Source organism: Sylvia atricapilla, chromosome 1 (genome assembly GCF_009819655.1).
Source record: "Sylvia atricapilla isolate bSylAtr1 chromosome 1, bSylAtr1.pri, whole genome shotgun sequence".
Taxonomy (NCBI): Eukaryota; Metazoa; Chordata; class Aves; order Passeriformes; family Sylviidae; genus Sylvia; species Sylvia atricapilla.
In genome coordinates, this window is record NC_089140.1 from 45547759 (window position 1) to 45567247 (window position 19489).

Sequence of the window (19489 nt, forward strand, 5' to 3'; positions counted from 1 at the left end):
TTAGACATTTGCAACCAAACACATATCCTGTAGGTGGGAAGGTATTCTTTCAGTATTTTCCTTGTTCGCTGGAGCTGTTTTTAATACATGGATAAACTATTTTATCCCTGATTCAATATTTGTGCTGTTGATTTCCTTGCCCTTACCATTTATTTTTGCAGCCCTCTTTTGCTTTATTTTTCCTCGTACCTTTTCATATTGTTTGCTTTAGGTGTAGGCTGTGGGTATGTGTTCACACTGCAATCAGTCAGTGTGGTCATACATGCAAGCAAGTTCATGGGTCAGTGGCAGTAGGGTGGATACAGCCCTGGAATAACTACACCCACCTTGCTGGACCCTTTCCAAACACACACTGTAGGTTATGGGATGGCGTGGTGCGGGGGGTCCTTCTCCCCATTTTAGGTCTCTGGATGGGATGAAGGTGTGGGGAGGGAGTGAGCAGGCTAGTGCCATTCAGACTGCAAAAGAGACTGTGGTGCTTTGTAACAGGGGCTGAGAAGGCCTTGAGTTGCATGGAGAAAGTAAGCTGGAATAATGGAGAAAGTAAACTGTCAATTGTCTCTGCCATGAGGATGGGGCCCACAAGAGAAGCCAGCAAGCATCAAAACCAGAAAAGCTTCCTGTTTTTACAGTGGGTCATTTGGCTGGGGAACCCTTCCTGCAGGAAGCAGCAGAGGCTAGCTGGCTCATCAAGTTCAAAAAGTGGGCAAATATTTTTTAAAAAGCTACTGTATGGAAAAGGTGACATGATGGAGATCTTTCTTTGCAATTTATTGCACAAAATTCTAAAGTATTTTGCCGAGAAGCAGAAGTACCTCATGCTGAGTTGTTTTAGACTACTACACAATATCTCGGCACTGGAGCATGCATATTTTAGTGTTTCCAGTGCAACAGTTGTACTAGAACTGAGGGTCAAGAAGTCGTAGTACTGAAATTCCAGGTTCAACTTTCACATGTTGTTGCTCCATATATCTAGACGGATATTGCAATTTTGCCTTTTGCACCTTAGCCAGGAAAAAGATCTTAAAAAATATTTTAACATCATAGCATTTTGGCTTGCTCTTAAAGTAGCTCTCTCTTTTGTCAATGGCCTAAAACCTCAGTTTTTGGGCGCACAGAACTTCTCCTTCAGGGCTGGGAGGGTGTTTTGCTTGAGTAGCCATAAGTCTGTGTTTGATGCATGTGGAAATATGTTTGCTGTTTGATCTCTGTCTTTGCCTTCTTCAGGAGCAGAGCCCTTGTGTTGTGCTGCGTTGGGCACAGAGTGATACAGTTTTCTTTCTTTCTGCAGGTGAATGCCCAAAGCCAGTCCCTAACTGGCCTATCCTTAACTTAGGTCCAAAAATCCTCTTTCAGTGTTTAGTTGGAAAAGGAGTTAGGCTTCCATGACCCTTGAGGGTCCCTTACAACTCAGGATATTCTGTGATTTCACGATACTATGAAACAGTGGAATTTCCATTATAATTATAGTGGCATCAATCACTTCTCTGGTATTTGCCTCTGTGAAACTCATTACCAGGTATCTGGGGCCAGATGACTTGGAATCAGTTAAGATCTGGGCTTGGCCATCTTGCATCAACCCCTGACGTCCTAATGCCTACCACAAGTTGGCTCATGTTGGATGAGAAGTGAATTTGCCTGCTGGATACACGGGATGCCTTGTGGGCACAGACCACTGTCATGGTCCGTGGTAGAAGTGAGTGAGTGAGAAGTGACCAAATCAATGTTCCTTTCAGAGCAACAGCAGCACTGGCATGTCAGGATCATTGTGTGGATGTGATGTGTCTCAATACTAGGACATTCCTAAAGACTGAGGTATAGCTTGATGAAATTGTGAGAGCAGGACCAACACAGCACCTCAAATCCAGCTCAAAAGAGATGGACCAGATCCTCAGCTGTTCTCCATCTGTGCTTTTTTTGTCTTTGACACCTTCAAGATTTCTTACTACTTATCATTCCCTAGGCTGCGATTCAGGCAGGACTCAACACCTACTAGGTGGTGCACGTGGGAGCAGTCCTGCTGTGGTCAGTGGAGGACATCTCACTGCGGTGCCCCTCAGGACCCAGACAGGGGCTGTGCCCATGTGCACTATACCAGAAGCACTGCTCACCCTCTGACACCTCAGAGCAACCCCATGGCAAAGCTGAGAGGATGAGTTCACCTTTCCAGAGCACTGAAAAGGAAACCTGTGCTGCTTTTCATCTGTTATTTATTTTGAGTGTAACTCTGACTAGACATAGAAAAAACAAACCCGACAAAACAAAAGCAACTGGAAGCCTCAGGTGTTTATAAAAAATGCAGCTCAGTAAATTGCTTTTATAAAAGGCAGCTTCTCATGGGGTTGCAAATGAATGAAAATGTAAAGCTAAGGATTTGTCTTTCCTGCTTGGCATCAATACTTGTGGTCATGCTCTGGAAGTTTGACTTGTTTTGTCATTTTTGATACACAAAACAAACAAAACCTGAGACAAAGGGCAAGCTTGTAAATAGGGGAGCAGCCACTGGGGAATTTTATTTTATTTGTTTGTATTTTATTACCCTCTTGTGCCAGCTAATTAGGTGACCTTGCAACAGACAGATGCAGATAAGGCTGACCACCTCTGTTGTCTTATTTTGCAAGCTGGGAAGTAAGTTGCTGAAATTATTTGGAATAGGAAGATTTCCTGTGGAAAAAAAAAATCTCCTGCTAATATTAATTAAAAGAGTATAGTTTAATGAGACAATTTGTCGTGGTTAACTGTTATAACTGTTTGGGGGTAAAAAAAATGAAATTAAAATGGGCTGGTATTTTTCATTGCTTCACCAAGAAGAAAAAAGCCATGGTGCTGAACCATAGCCAGCCTCTCTGACTGGCAAAGGCAGAAGGAGGTTTGCCTGTAAAAGGACAGAGATCACCTGCTGACAACATGAAAAAATTTGAAACCATGTCTTTTAAAAACATTCCTGTAGTGTCCTGGGTTGTAGTTCAGGCTGAAATTCCTCGTCTCAGACCTAGCCGGCAACTCTTGGAGAGCATTAGAGTTCAATGGCCTTCCCTGGCAGGGCAAGCTTGTACGAGCCAGGGGCAGAAGGGGTTTTGTTGGGAGCATGGTACCATGTTGGTACCGTGACCAGTTTAGTTTTGTTGAATTGAGATAGTACCAGTGTGTAGAGAAAGATACTGGGAACAGGCTAGATCAGCAGCTGCACAAAGCAAAAGGAGAACTGAAACCATGCCCCAGTGGCCAACCCGCCCCCCACCACCACTAAAAAGGTCAGCCACCTTCCAAGATGGAGTAGGTTCATGGCAGGGCAGAACCCACACCCATGTTAATTTTTACAATCTTTCCTCGAACTCTGGGGTTTAAAGCAAGGGTTAGGACATACATACACTGTTGAAATCAAGGTTTTGCAAGCTCCACAGGAGTGGAAGTATGACTGTTCCTGGTGCCTACATGCCCTGCTTCCCTTGCTCATCCTCCAGCACACATCTAGAAAATTTCTTTTCAAAAGCAAAGTGTTACCAACATAAATCTGTTCCTGTTTGCAAAAGTCTGTAATTTTGCTGCAGGACTATTTTGTCAACACAATTTAAGATGCCTCCAACCAAGCATAGAATGATGTATAAAACAGGTTGAGACTGGATTAGGAGGCTACTGTCAGTGACTTCAACTGATGTGGATTACTTTTGCTGCAGTTAGGTGGAAATCAGTAAGATACATCATAAATGTTCAGATTACGTGCATTACTGGTTATGTTGTTTTACCGATATTCCGTGTATACATTACTTGATCCCATACTGCTTCTAAACAAAAATTACAAAAGTCTTCCACTCTCGAGGAGGAAGGAAATGCAGAATAAAAGCAACATGGAAAGATAAATCAGGGCTGCAGTGTTTTTGTCAATAGTGAAATATGTAGTTGCCAGCGCATTGTCTGGTGCTGAATGATGAGTGATGCTCCGTCTGCTGAGAACATTGGTGGTTCAGATGTTCTTGCAGATGTCCTGTGAGATTAGGGATGTGTGCTGAACCCTCGGTGCCCTGTGGTGCCCTAGTCATGCTCTCAAGTAAGGACACCCAACATACACCTGCCAGCAAGCAGTGACATGCTCTGAGGGTGGCATCTGCTAACTCAGCTCCTCATTTACACTAAGGGAAACAGTCCTCCTAAAGGAAATACCTACTTACCTAAACCAATGGAGAAAAGCCGGTGCCTTTGAAGGCTTTCACAGGGAGATCCTCTTCAGGAAGAACCTACATTTAGATGTGGCAGCCTTGCAAAAAGAATTCTATCTTGCTGCACCCTGGGCTGCTGCCATTGAGGGAGGCATCAGGAGGCTGAGGCTGCTCCCACATCTGGGCCACAGCTTTACGTTTCTGGGTGCCTGGGGACATTTGTATCTCTTTCTGGACACTGTGCCCATGTCAGTGGTGGCCTATATACCACCAGCTTTCCTCTCTGTGGTGTAAACTCACCTCTCCATCTTTGGTCACCCTGAGGACCAGGGTGGCAGTGGGGCATGTGGGGTTCAACCAAGGCAGAGACCTTTGGCAGAGCTGTCAGCAAAGAGCAGCCAGCAAACAGCTCCTTTTCCACCACATTTCTTTCTCTTCCTGGGCATAGCCTGATTCTCCTCTTCCCCACTCAGTGCTCCCACTGGGCTATCTCCCTTGACATCCACCTCATCCTATGGGGATGGGGACAGTGCTAGGATCCTTCTGCTTTTCAACCCACATGTGTAAAAATGCTAGATTTTAGCCCACAGCTCCAAGTATTTCTGTCCCAAATGTGATGACAAAAACCTCACTAACTTGAAAGAATGTTAGACTGGTCCTAATGGGGAACTCTGTTCTCCTAAGGGTTGAATATTTGTGGGCTTCCTTGTAAAGTTAGCCTGGAGCTGCAGTCCTGGTGACCTGGATATTAGGGCACAGGTGAATTCTTACTCACGTAGCCCATGATTTTACTGTTTGTCATTGAAGGGTCTGTCCACTTGTCATCTGATTGTGCAAATTCACCTTCCATGTGAGCCGGGATTTAAGTTTCGCTGTTTTTGTCTGACTATGTGCAGAGGGAATTGTAGTCTTTTTTTTTTTTTTTTTTTTTTTTTTTTTTTTTTTTTTTTTTCCACGGGAACTTCCTTTCTTGAAACACCACCCCTTGGCAGTGGACCTGCTGACACCTCAGAGCAAGACACAGATAAAAAGGGCAGCCTGTCTTCCTTCTCCACACTCAGAAGCAAGTGGCAGAGACTACTCAGGAGCTTAGAAGCTGCTGGCATTGCAAGCATCTCGGGTAGAAACTCTAACAAGAACCATGTTCAGTGACACTGGTGAGTTTTTAATGCTTTATATGATATGTTAGGTGTGAGATTTGGCAAGCCTCCTGCAGGGAGGATAGCAGCTTCAGGGGTTCTCACCCCTCTAATTGGGTGACACCTTGAGGATAGAAGTTTTGGTGCCGGTGCTGCTGACAGGGATTAGTTTGCTCTGGCTGTGAAAATTCTGCTTTTGACGGATTGGTAAATTAACTGCAAGACTCAGCTTATTTTTCATCACTGTTCTTCAACCTGTAGACGTCTGGTTATGTCAGTGATACTGGGAAGGAAATGCAGCTCTTTTAAAATTGCTTCACATCAGTGTTAAAAGAACTTCTTTCTTTGAGGCTACTTTATCATGTAGATTGTTGCTCTTCAGTGATGTCTGATATCATCTGATGGAAGTTTCAAAATAACCGAAAGGGGGATATTTTGGGGCTTGAGCTCTGCCCCATGGCTGTCCTGCCTGCCCTGTTGTCAGGAGATCCTGCAGCTACCTAGACAGGTGCCTGGGTCACTCCTGCAGCAGCTGCTGAACCAGCACCACTGGCCAGCCCAGCCCCAGAATGCCCAAAACCCCTGGGGTTTGGGGTATAGTGGGCTGGGTGGTGCCTGCAGCAGAGCTGGGAGCAGGTCTCCATGGCTTTCAGGAGGGGAGGCATGTTTTGACACCGCTCTGAGTCCCTCAGTTTCAAACCTCTGTACTCTGAGTGTGGATGAGCCGAAATTTTCCAAGGAGTCTTGGACAACAGCATCTTTGAGATGTGATCTCACATCTCTGGGATGTGCATGAGTGTTTGCCTGGAGGCTGGAAAAAAATCAGGAGTAAAAGCAGGTATCCAAATTATGCTCTCTCTTGAAAAACTACAGTTCTCATCCCAATTCCCTTCTGTCGTTCTGAGCAGCCCTTGTTCCCACTAAAGCCAGACATATCACAAATACCCTGCTCCATACTGATAGATTTTTTTAAACCCCATCTCCTCCTCACCATAAGGGAAAGAAGGACCCACATACCTACCAGTGGCAAAGTCTCATATGCCCATCTTTGATCACTGTTCTGTTGAAGCTCTGAACATCTCTCCAGGCAGGCAGCAATGCAGTGCGGCTTGTGGGTTAGCATAAGAAGGAGCTCTATAAAGGACAAACCATGGAACTAGGGGAGAAAATACTGCCTTGAATTTTTTTATATTAAAAAAGGAAAAGAAATCTGACAGCACTTGGGGTTTGGATTTGCTTCTGGCTTGGCCCAGGAGCAAGCACAGACAGGAATGCCTCTCGCAGCCTGAGCCTCTGTCCTGTGAGCGGGCGAGTTCTAGGTATGCTCGGCTCTTCTATAAATCATTAATTTCCTTGTTGGCAAACCAAGGTGCCTGCAGGCAGCCAGACACAGGGTGTGTGGGGGCCCAGCTCCGTGCCCAGGGCAGGAAGCAGGGCGGGAAGACAAAAGCAGCAGGTGAGGGCTGCCCAGGGAGGACGAGCTGCGGCCAAGCCCCCTCGGATGTGGTGATGGGTGCGCCACTGGCTGGCTCTGAGGCATTCCTTGGCACAGGACACCGTGCCAGTCAGATCAGAGGGTATCACAGGTGTGTTTGCACAGGAATAAGTGCAGCACAACTGATGGGCAGTGCTGACTGGAGACAGGCCTTTGGCACAGTGCTCAGCACGGTCAGGCAATATTTCAGGGCAGCTGTTGTTAGTGAATCTTCCCTGTGCATCCTCAACAGAGGTTGACAGCACTGATGATGTCCAGAAATGGGATGGATATGCAGTCCCTAAGTTAAGAAATGCTGGAAGGATGGATTTCCTAAGGCCCTTTCCCACAGCTATCCTATGTGTTCAACTCTCACATCCCTTTGCAGCCCTCTCCCAGGACCAGAGCTTTCTGGTATCTTCTCAGCCCAGCTCTAGAGTTTTCCATAAAGAACAAGGCTGAGCAGCTTTAGTGTTTGGAGATTTCTTAATGCTGAGGAAGATGCTTCCTCTTTGTCCTCAAGATGGTTTAGCAGCTAGTTCCAGCTGAATTTTTTTACATAAATGCACTCACACCCCCTTGCTCAAAACATCAGCCCAAAGCTGGCAACTGGCATGCAGCAAATAAACAAAAAGCACTCAAAGATTACATTGGTTAACAAAAGATGCTGGTCAATTTTAAGTCTATTTGTTGTGCCACTTAGATCTGTTATGTAATTACGATAAATATGTTTTATATATCTACTAAGAAGAAATACACAGAGGTAATAATCTGGTGGGGATCCATGGGTGGTCAGCTCTGTTTATTCAAGGCTACAGTCACTGCACAGCACAGGTTGCAGGAGGAGGCATGCCACTGATTTCAGCCTGCCCTGGCACCAGCCCTGCATGTGGCACCTCTCACACCACACCCGCTACCAGCAGATTCCAGCCTCTTCAGCATTTGGGATGGCTCTTGTTGATACTGAAAATTGCATGGTTGCCAGGTACCATGCAAATCTGTCAAGACATTTGGTGAATTAATCTCTTCAACCATTATGCTTTTGACTTGCTAATTTCAAAGTTACCGTAACCCGTTTTTGCCTCTCCCATGTCTTCATCTGAATCACTCATGAGAAGAGTGCTTATGAGGTATTGTTACTCCCTACCTGTTCACACGGAATGCTCTGGCTTTTCCTGCCACCACTGGGCAGCCTGCCAAAGCCTGATGCAGTGACCCCCAAATCTCCATCATCGTTCAAAGCTGAGGGCTTTCTTTTTGCTCAGTTGTATCACTGGGTTGTGCCTCTTGGAGCTCCACTCCTATGCCACAGCTCTGAACCACAAGCCACTGGGCACAGAGATGCTGAGGCTTTGCCTGGCCCTGCTCCCATCCAGAGTTGCAGGAGAGGAGACCCTCGTTTTAAATGCGGTGTCTTAAAAATCAGCTGCTGTGTTAGGAATGAATGGGAGCAAAGCACTTGCAAGGAATTCTTGCTGGGGAGTAAAGCTGAAGCTTTGCTGAAGCCAAATGGGAAAAGCAGCAGTTGTCATGAAGGGGGGCAGTGCTCTGTGTTGCGTGTTCTACAGCAATCCATCCAGAGCAGACCTCTGGGTGGTTTTGGTTTTTTTATAATATTGTCTTATGCTAGATAACTTGTTACTCTAGGTGCTTTGGTGACTCACAGGCTGCATTAAGAAGAAGAAAACCGTCTTTACTGAGAAAATTACCATCAATCTCTTGTTTTTTCTCTCTTTCCAGACTCCAGTCTGAAGGTCACCAGGGTTGACTTTCTGAAGAGCCAGAACACCCAGCAGCACCACACAGATGGGTACAACATCAAGAACCTGGTGGTGCGGCGTGGGCAGCCCTTCCAGGTGCAGGTCAGCCTCAACAGGGAGCTGAGGGCTGACGACAAGCTGTCCCTGCGCTTTGGCATCGGTAAGCAGGAGTCCCTCCGTGGCCATCAGGCAAAGCCAGAGAGCCCCGGGAGCATCCAGCTGCCTCTTCCTGGCACAGGCATTGCAGGCCTGTACAACCCTCACACATGTTGTCTTGGATTTGTTTCTAGGTGAAAATCCAATGAAAAACAGGGGGAGCCTGCTGTCGCTGAAACCAGAGCGGGAAGATTTCAATGGGTGGAAAATCTCCGTTGTCAAGAAGGATGGCACAGAGGTAGAGCCTGTGGGCAAGGGCCTCAATGGCCAGTACCAAGGCCATCAGAAGCTACAGAGCAAAGCATCCTCGTACCCCTGTCCTGCTTCCCCTTAGGCCTATGATTTTAGATGGGCAGCAGCCTTGTCCTGCTTGGTTCGTTGCTCCCGCCATGCACAGGCAGGCTTCGCCCTATCCCACTGCCTTCTCCTCTTTCCCTGCAGGGACCTCCATGGCCCCGGCTTTGCCACTCGTGCTGGTTCTGTGGCACCATGTTTGTGCCACGCCTGTGGCCATGGTGGGGTGTCCCTCATGCCATCTCTCCTTTTTTCCTCCTCAGTGCCTGTTGTCTGTCACCAGCTCACCCAATGCCCCTGTGGGCAAATACAACCTGCACGTGAAGACTGGCACTAACATTTACAAGCCTGAAAATGGTGTCATCTACCTTTTGTTCAATCCTTGGTGTGAAGGTGAGCGGTCCTGCAACTGGGAGTGATAATTACTGCTACCAGGGATTGTCCCAGATGGAATTTTGCCTCATATTTTCCCTATTCTCTTTCTTACATATATTGTTTTTTCTCCATAAAACACTGTAAGCAGCATCTTCATGGAGCCAATGAGAAGCTGGGCAATAGCAGTAAGACAGCTCCTCACTGGATATTCTCCAGTGCCAGGACACAGAGGGACATCTGTCACATCTGCTTGCACTACTGTATCATCCCTCTCTGTTTCCCTGAGACAGCCAAAGATTAACTGAGAGAACTGGGCTGTCTTAAGATCCAGAAAAAAAAAAAATAACCAGAATAAAAAATTGTGTGGTTGGTGGGCATCAGTTTCCCAGCTCTCTCTGCTGTCTATCTCATAGTCTACAGTGTTCAGAAATAAGATTTTTGCAATAATTAAAGAGTGGTCACATAGCAATGGACCTACGGGGGGAAGTTAAAGATTAGTCTTACAGGAAATTCTTTCATAACTAGAGCAAAAAAAAAAAGTGAATGCTGAATGCTGCATGATCATCTGTTGGTGTGAATATTGCAGATCCTTGGCTACCCCAGTTTAGCTTTCCATGGAAAATTTCATATAGGGTGTGCAAGCCACCTGATGTCTGAGGGTTTGGGATTTTTTTCTCCAGATGATGTTGTCTACATGGCCAATGAGGCACAGAAGAAGGAATATGTGCTCAATGACACCGGCTACATCTATGTTGGATCTGCATACAGCATCTATGACAGGCCCTGGAATTTTGGGCAGGTAAAACACGGCTGTCTTGTCAGCCCTATGACCCTTCCTCATCCCTTTGGCATGAAGCCTGTGAGTAGTTCAAAGTGCTGGAATGACCCTGCCAACTTCACTGGGAGGGCTCACCTTAGAGTAATCTGTGTGCCTACACGTGCTCCCCACCCACAGCTGGAGAACGGGGTTTAGTGGCACATTTATAGTCAGATCATGTGACCCCCGGTAAAGGATGTGGAAAGTGGGGACAGGGTGTTTCTGATTGAAAAAATTCCCATAAGGGAATTCCTGCTCTCATGCACGTGTAGGTGTTCTCAACCACCTCATGAGACATGGAGAGGGCTGATGGGGAAAAAAATCTGATTTACCTGTTGCATCACAGTCGGGAATAAAAAGGTTAAAATTACTGGCAGAGGCTATCACCTTTCAAATGGTGCCTTCAGTGACAGCTGTGTGCAGGACAAAAATCAGCCACTCTCTCAGGAAGGGTGTTCCTGTGCACTGCCTCTGAGATAACCCCAGAGGAGCGGAATGTCAAATTGGCTTGGGCTAGAGATAAGAAGTGGATGCCAGAGCAGATTTATTTGCACCCTGTAGAAAGTACACAGGCATCCAAGCAGAGTATCCTGCACCCTATCCAGACAAAAACCCCTGCCAAAAAAGTTCAGATCTGGGGTTTTTTTCTGTTTTTTGTTTTGTTTTGTAAGTCTACAATTTTTGCAGGACATCTGCAAAATATGTATCTGCAGGACACACATAGCCCAGCAAAGGTGCTCACACAGATGCCTTTACACAAAAGGAGCCAAAGGGCATCATCTGTAGGGCTGTTCCTATCCTAATATTTATTCTGCTGCTAAGGAATGAGAATTGATATTGATATTCTGACAAGCTTCATTGGATCAGATGTTTGACATCTTTCTGAACTGGACCTCAGGGAGCTTTATCAGCAGTTGCTAATTAGGAATCTTTGCTGTAATAATTAGCATTTACGTACCTTTCTTTCTTCCAAGGTTTATTTTGTACCTATGTCAATAGACTTAATATCAGGGGAGATCTTAAATTTTCATTACTCCTGTGAGTAATTTGCAGAGTTGTGGGGATATGACGTTGGAGACTTTTGTGCACAGGAGTAAAGATTGCTGGGTCAGGTTCCAACTGTGTTTGCAAGACATATGAGACAGGCTTTTGTCTTCCAAGCCTCGGTTTCATTTTAACCCTTTTTTGGGGAGAACAGCTTTGGGAAGCCCCACAGCCTTAGGAACTCAATATCATAAAGGAAGTTTAGAAGTTAGAGCTAGTCATACATTTTCCTCCAAGTACATGCTTTACAGTGACAAGGAAATCAAGTTTTAGAGTGGCATACAAAAATATCTCCATTTTCCCCTCAAAACAGTTTGAGGAATTCATCTTGGATGCCTGCATGTATCTGCTGGACAAAAGCAAGCTCAGTCTGACTGAAAGAAGGGATCCTGCTAATGTGTCCAGAGCTATGTCTGCTTTGGTAAGCCTCTCTCAGTGAAGTGCTTTGCCCCTCCATATCTTTTCTCCTCCTTACTTGTTCTTCTTTCCCTGGGACCATGAACACTATTTCAGGAGGCATCTGAAACAGATTCCTTAGGGAAACAGCAAGTAAAGAGACAGAGGCATTTTTGGGAGAAGGGAAGAGGCAAACAAAAACACAGCATGTTCCCATCTCCAAAGATTGCAGCTGCCCCAGTGGTTGTCCTTCCTCATCAGTTGTGTTGGTGGGGCCAACACAAGGGTTGTGTTCTTGGCAGGTAACTGCACTCTGTGGTGGGACCCTTTTGGAGCCCTGTGGTTTAAGATACAAGATGCAGAGTTAATTTTTACTGCCCTGAACAGAGGTGCCACCTCCCTCTAGATATCCAGGTGGAGGTCTTCTCACCAGAGGAGCCCTCAGCCAGCACCAGCAACCTTGATGGGTCCCATATGGCTGTGGAGCACCTGGGAAGCCACAGGGCAGGCAGAGACCCTGGAGTTTAAGCCTCATTCAGTCTCATCCCTTTATTTTTCTCCTCTGCTTGTGTGTGTGGCCACAGGTTAATGCCAATGATGACAATGGAGTCGTGCTGGGGAGCTGGTCAGGGAATTACATCGGTGGAACACCCCCTATGGATTGGATTGGGAGTGTCACAATTCTGCAGAAGTACTACAAAACAAAGAAACCAGTCAAATACGGCCAGTGCTGGGTCTTCGCAGGAGTCCTCAACACAGGTGAGCAGTGACCCGCCTCCCGTCTCTGACACCCTGATTACTCTGCTAGTAAGCCAAGTTACTGTGCCTCTGAGCAACAGAGGTGGCAGGGTCTGTCTGTTAGGAGAGGCTGAAGGAGCCAGAACTTCGCAGCCAAAAGAAGAGAAGGCTTTTGGAGTCTGATCCTTGTGTTTAAATACCTGACTGGAAGGAGTGGGGCACAGATAGGCTCTTCTCAGTGATGTTCAATGACAAGACCAGAGGTGATAGGCACAGCCTATCTGAATCTGGGAAAACAACTTTTTTCACTGTGAGGGTGGCCAAGGACTGACACAGGGTGCCCAGGGAAATTTTGGAGCCTATATTCTTGGAGATGTCCAAAGTCATCTGGACAAAGTCCTGGGCACCTGCTCTAGAGGACCCTGGGTGGGCAGAGGGGTGAGGTGAGAGGATGCCCATCAGTGTGAGGGATTTTGTGACCTTGTGTTTTGTCTGTGTGTGCTGCAGTCATGCGATGCCTGGGGGTGCCATCCCGCTGTGTGAGCACTTTCGATTCGGCCCACGATACGGAGGGGAACCTGACTGTTGACATTTACCTGAACGAGAAAGGAGAAAAGCTGAACATATCCTTCGACTCTGTCTGGTACTGCCAAATGGGGATAGCGCTTCCTACGCCCTGTGCTGCCTTGCAGTGCCCCATTTCCCAGCCCCAGCAATTCCTTTGAGAATTTCACTACTGCCTGGGGATTTTTGCCCTGGAGAGAGGGGGAAAGCCAGGGCTCATAGGGTTACCTGCAAATACCCATTAAATCTGCCCTTACTAAAGGATTAAGGGAGGAGATCGTGACTCTTCAGGCTTTAACAACTCACTCCTTTTCTTTCCAACCCAAATGCACGCAGGAACTTCCACGTGTGGAATGATGTCTGGATGAAGAGATCAGACATTCCAAATGGGTTTGATGGCTGGCAGGCAATTGATTCAACCCCTCAGGAGCAAAGCCAAGGTAGGATTTGCCTAAAAAGACTCTTCTGCAACTCTTGAGGGAGGCAGGGACATTTTGTGTGAAAAACATGCTTCTCAGTCAGCAAACCAGGTACTCCCCATGCACAACTTCATGCACTGGGGCAGTGACACTCTAAAGCAGCAGGTCTCACTCCTGCCACCTCAGCCCAGAATGGAAGGAACAGCATTTCTTGGCAGGCAGAAAACTGGCTTTGTGGGTACATGAAAGTTGTTTCAGAGGTTAGAGCACATCTAAGCCACTGGGGTCATGAGTCTGCTCATTGGTAGATGAGAGGAGTGACCACCAAAATTGGTGACTACACTCCCTGCACAGGTTCAGGGAATTTGAAGATGGAAAAAACCCAAAAGGTTAATCCTCAGGGAAGTGCAGAAAGTGAAATATTGCCTAGAGATCAAACATAGGTGTCTGGATGCTGTTGACTTGATAACGTGATACTGAAATTGGCTGAGGAAGAAACTTTTAATACAATTTTGAAGCATTAGAAAGTAGGTATACATTATTGCAGCACGCTGGACACTTGGAGGATGTCTCCTCTAATTGGGTGTATCATGAAACTTTACAACAAGGTATTTATTCCATCCTGATCATACATATTCATTAGACTGTACGTCCTGGCTAATGTATAAAAATCACTTCTCCTAGAAGTAATTTGCATGCATCTGCCCTTTCCTGGAAGGCCTTTGATAGTCCTGGAGGGTTGTCTGAAGGGCTCCCTGATGGTCATACTCACTAAGTACACCAGCATTACAGATCACCTACCTGCCTTGAACCTCTCTTAGGGCACATGCTGTTGTTTCTTGTCACATAACACTGCCAGAAGACCCACTATATCCCTCACTATCTGTTTATCTACTGGTTCCAGCTACATTTAGCATCCTGTGTGGCTACTTCTACATTCTTTTATCTACTTTAAAACACATTGCCTTTGTTTGGACAAGGCATCTTATGTTCTGTTCCTTTTATCACACCAAGCTGTGGCTTTCTAACCTTAAAATTATCTAAGTGAAGGAAAACATGCAAAAGCTCCTACCAGACCTTGGTCATCTATAAAAAATTCCCAAGCAGCTATGGGATAAATGAGAGATTTTGGAGTTCATTACTGAGTTGGAGGACTATTTACTGCTAAGTATCAACTGCCATGGCCACAGATTCCTGCTTGAGTGTGTCTGAGTATGGAGCAAAAATTGGAGTCACTGCTCCTGTTTGGAGAATCAGCTGGTGTCGAATGCCCTTTGCAGGTCGTTTCCAGTGTGGCCCATGCTCGGTGAAGGCTGTCAAGGAAGGAGATGTGTACCTGCCCTACGACAGCAAGTTTGTGTATGCCGAGGTGAACGCTGACAGAGTCTACTGGCTCGTCAGGAAGGTGAACGGCAGGGACAAGTACTACAAGATTGCCACGGAGACCCAAGACATCGGCAAGAAGATCAGCACAAAAGCCGTGGGGCAGAACAGGCGGGAAGACATCACCCGGGAGTACAAGTACCCTGAAGGTAACAGCCCCCATCCCCTAACGTTGTGCCAAAGAGGAGACCCCGACCAAGCAGGTCACCCCACAGCATGTGTCGTTTCCGGGAGAAAACTGCAGGAGTAGCTGCAGTGGCAAACTCAGCGTAAAGCCTGGAGACCCTCCGGAGGCAGCGCTGCTCCCGGGCATCCTCATGCCCGCAGTGACACCTATAGGCTGCTCTTCAGGGACACGAGCAAGCTTGCAGGCAGTGAAAGAAATTGGCTGAATGATGAATCTAGTCGTCAGGCTGACCTTTGCTTTATTTCTTCATTCTTCTCCATTTTGTCTTTCCATTCCCCAAACCATATTGGGGGAAAAAAACCCCCACATTTCCTCCCCACAGGTCTCAAGATCCAGCCATGTTATCCTAGACTGTTAAACATTTCTCAGTGAAGAGGGCAAAAATATCAGGCTGAAATATTTAAGAGTATGCATCCTCTAAATTGTCTCTTCCAGGAAATTCTTCCAGTTCAGAATGCTACAGTTAGATTTGGTGGTAGCATAAACCAAGAAGCTGTCCTGAGCAGAGGCTGGAGGTGCTCTGACATCCTCTCTGCTTATTAGCAAAAGCATAAATAAAGGGAAGGTAGCTCTGGGTGAGGAGACTGAGATACAGCTGTCACCCATATTTTTCTTCATCCAGGCTCCAAAGAGGAAAGGATGTCTATGCAAAGAGCTTACAGCTTTATACGTCCTTCGGGATTGATGCCTCGTTCAGGCTATGCTTCGACTGTGCAGACGCTAGGCGGGAACACCCAGCCTTTGGTCCTGAATGAGCCAGCCACCAAGACTGGGCTCCACATTGAGATAAAGAATACAGAACCTCTGCATCCTGGCAATCCCCTTGAAATTGCCATCACTGTGAAGGTCTCTGCTCCTGGGAACTGGACCATTGACCTTACTGGCTCCTCCCAGCTGCAGTACTATACTGGAAAAGTTCAGGCCAATCTTGGAACTACCAAGGAGACCATCAATCTTGAAGGCCCATCTGGTAAGCACAGAAAGCTTGCTGTGTTCTGTAGACTCATTTACTGTGGCAATCTGGGGTTTGTACTGGCTTGACTACTAGACCAGTGCATGGCTCTGTACTTTGTGAAGAGCAGATACTGCCTGCCTAGAACCTACCTCCCTCTTAACTGCATTTGGAAGTCTCGGTCACAGCCTGAGGTCCCTCTGTAGCAGAGACCAAAATATGAATGCCCTGCTGCAGCTTCAGGGAGGTGGTTAGAAATACATGAGTGTGGGCAGACAGAGGTTTTCATGGTGTATGAGATGTGCTGAAGAATCCCTCCTGTCCTCACTGCCTAAACATCAAAGATGTCAGTACAAGCTTTGTGTGCATCCGTGTGGATCAGATCCCTCACAGGATTTAGATGGCTGAAAAATTCAGCCTTTTCTTGTTATTGTGTTTGCCACTCTAATTTGGGTGGTGGTGAGTGTTATTTTCTGAATTCTTTGCCCAAGCAAATTCCTACTTCACAACTGCCTGCCTGGCTGATCCCTGGAGCTGTTTGCTGCCGTGCTTTGCACATCTTTGAGCAACATGGGTTGCATTTTTGATCCCAAGAAATGTAACTGAAATTCACTAAACAAGAGACTAATCAGTGATAAATAATTAAACAACCCTGACTCTTAGCATGACTCACTTACAAAAAAACCCCACCAAAAAACCAAAAAAACCACCCCACTTTGCTGTTGATGAGCGTTGAGTGTTTTCACTCATATACTGTTGCTGTCAAAATGCAGCAGGGCAGGACAGAAAGGTAGCCCCATGTACGCATTCATACATACACTTAGAGAAAAAGAAAAGCATTTTTGGTTTTATTCCCAGAAATCAGAAAGCTTTGCAGCTGAAACGATGCTCAAGCACCAGCACTGCTGACATTGTCGCTTTTCTGAGCTACTGGAAGGTCGTCCAGGCAATAAAAGAGAAAATCTGAAGTGAAAGGAAAGCCAGCAATTTTATACCAGGCGGAGAAACCCTCAGGGGTGCAGGCTTAGATGTACCCTACCTCCTCTTCTCTGCCTCCTCCTGAGTGCCTGGGCAGCCAGGGAGGAGGGCTGCTGAGGTGCTGGATGTGAATCCAAGCCAGTGCTTTGTCTGAGCAGGGAGATGGTGGGACCCAGCCACCCTTCCCATGGGCTGCACAGGCAGGTACCACCCACCCACCCGGGCTTCCCCCCAACAGGGACTAGGCCAGAAGGGAAAGCAGGATGGTGTCAGCAAATATGGCTCATGCCATACCCTGGGACACCAGCCACCAGAGCTGACTTTGCCACCCGATTCCTGGGCTTGTGATGAGGCATCGAGCTGTGTTTTCTTTCCTGCAGAGATGCAGATCCCCCTGAAAATAGCCCCTGATGCGTACATGAAGACGCTGTCCTCCGTGGAAGATGAAGTGCTCATCCTTGTCACTGCCATTGCCGAGGTCAGGGAAACAAAGGACAAACTCACCAAGGAGACCTCAATGAGGTTCCAGTATCCCCCCATCACTGTTCAGGTGAGGCAGCTGAAAGCTGGTCTCCTGGGGGACAAGGGTTAAAGCTCTGCTCACTGCAGCCCCATGGTAGTGTCAGCATTCCCAGGGGGATTTCCCAAACAGCTGCCTCCTGGGACGCTCAGTTCTTGGCATCTTATTTGGCTATTCAACATTCATTTGAAGGTTCAAAGCAGCCATAAAATGAAAGTTTTATTATTGCCTCATCTAAAAGGGGAAGGCAGGGACTGCTGGAGGAAAGAGGATGGGAGAGGACAGTTTGTACAGGGCCCACCTCCAAGGCCACAGCTCTCCCTCCTGAAGGAAAGACATGTTGAGAAGCCAGCTGGGTAAACAGTGCTTTGGGAGGGTGAAAAGGATATGAAGGGGTTGTCCTCCACCATGCTGGTGGTGAGCAAACCTGCAGCAGCTCTGGATCTTTATTACCCCTCTAATCCCCAGTCTTTGGGTTTGTTTCTCTCCTCCTCTGCCAGATGCCAGAAACAGCCAAACTGTACAATGACTTCCCCTGTGCATTCATCTTCAAGAACAAGCTGAATGTGATCCTGGAAAACTGCAAGCTGCTGGTGGAGGGCTTGGGCATATTTAAGATGACAACATTTGATATGGGGTAAGGAGATGAGACAATGAAATGACCATGGCAGTACTCTGCTCTGGTGGTAGTTTTTTGGAGTTTTTTTGGTTTGGGTTGGGTATTTGGTTGGGTTTTTTTGTTTTTTGGGTTTTTTGGTTTTATTTATTATCCTTGAAGAAACGGTTAGGGGATTTGGAGGAGGAGGGATCTTTGCCAGCTGTGTTTGAAACTGCACCATATTTGGGCAGAAAGACCCACACAGCAGTTGACAGGATCAAGGCAGAGGGGCAGACATGAGCTCTCCCCATGCTCCTGGTGTGCTGCCTGACAAGTGTGAACACAGCTGCTTCCTTCAGAGCTGAATCTTTGGTGTTTCAGCAGTACAGGGAGCTCTGGGGAAGCTCCCCAGGAGCACCAGGACCACCAGGCAGTATCACCCTGCCCCTTTTGCTGCAAATTGGTCATGGGAGAAGGGGAACATTCACCCTAAACACATGCAGTGACTATTTCTTTAAGAGAAATTATTCAAAAGTGGCAAATAACCCTAATTCATGCTGGGACTATTTTGTTTTTCCTTTGTCCTTAGGGATATAATGCCTGGCAGGATCATGAAGTCTGAAATAATATGCACTCCGACAAGACTAGGAGAGAGGAAAATTGTAGCCAAGCTGATCTCAAACCAGATCAAAGGGATCTCTACAGAGAAGGGCATCACCATCATCGAGTAGGATCGGCACCTTGCAAGCATGCAGAAGTTGGCCTTGTTAAATGTATCGCATCACTGGGCACTTCTTGCCTTCTTAATTGCTGCACAGTACTTTTAAAGAGCAAAATGCCATAAAGCTAAAGGGAATTAAACTGGCTTAAGGGCACAGTTGCATTGATTGCAGTTAATTGTGATTCAATAAAGATTGTGAAGATTGACTGTGTTTGATGATATTGTCACACTGGGATGGCTCTGAATCCACAAGGGGATGTTGCCATCTCAAACCAGGGATTGGAGCTCGTGTTGGTACCAGCTTCAGCCAGAGATGGGTGTGAGCATGGGAGGGGCAGCAGTGCTGTGGTCCTACATGGAAGGACACACAGGGACCTCATTGCACTAAGGGCTGCTGTGCGGTTCAATGAACATTTCAAGCAAACCCCTCCTGGGCAATTCCCTCTTCCTCCCTGCTCACCATCTGGGGAATGTACCAGTATGTGCCTTTCCTTGTCTTTAGAGCTCAGAAAGAGGAAACCCACTACAGTCTCCCCAAACACCTTTTTTCATACATCTTCCTATCCCACTTCTTTTGGGGGTTTTCAGGCATTTTTGGAAGAGGTGCCATCTCCAACATTCATTACTAGCGCTTCCCTAGAAATGTACAACTCCTATTCTTCCCCCTTCCTGCTCGACTACAGGAAGAACCTTGATGGCAGTGTATGTCAGGAGATCTTCCAGCCAAGTCACACTGGAGAAGACAACAGCTGTGCACAGCTGGAGCCCACCACTGCACTGCACACTCCAGCAACTCCAGAGCCCACCTTCAGCAAGG

At 46.8% G+C, this 19489-nt stretch overlaps 1 protein-coding gene across 1 annotated transcript; it reads left to right on the forward strand.

Moving 5' to 3' along the window:
• The first annotated feature begins 5092 nt into the window (after positions 1 to 5092).
• Positions 5093 to 18878, forward strand: TGM4 (transglutaminase 4). The gene is made up of 14 exons (XM_066321430.1): positions 5093 to 5314; positions 8511 to 8690; positions 8821 to 8924; positions 9244 to 9373; positions 10036 to 10154; positions 11530 to 11637; positions 12197 to 12371; positions 12858 to 12993; positions 13251 to 13354; positions 14614 to 14865; positions 15526 to 15873; positions 17214 to 17383; positions 17854 to 17990; positions 18541 to 18878. The coding sequence occupies exons 1-14, from the start codon at positions 5299 to 5301 to the stop codon at positions 18680 to 18682; spliced, it is 2121 nt and encodes a 706-aa protein (XP_066177527.1). The 5' UTR covers positions 5093 to 5298; the 3' UTR covers positions 18683 to 18878.
• Positions 18879 to 19489: the final 611 nt, after the last annotated feature.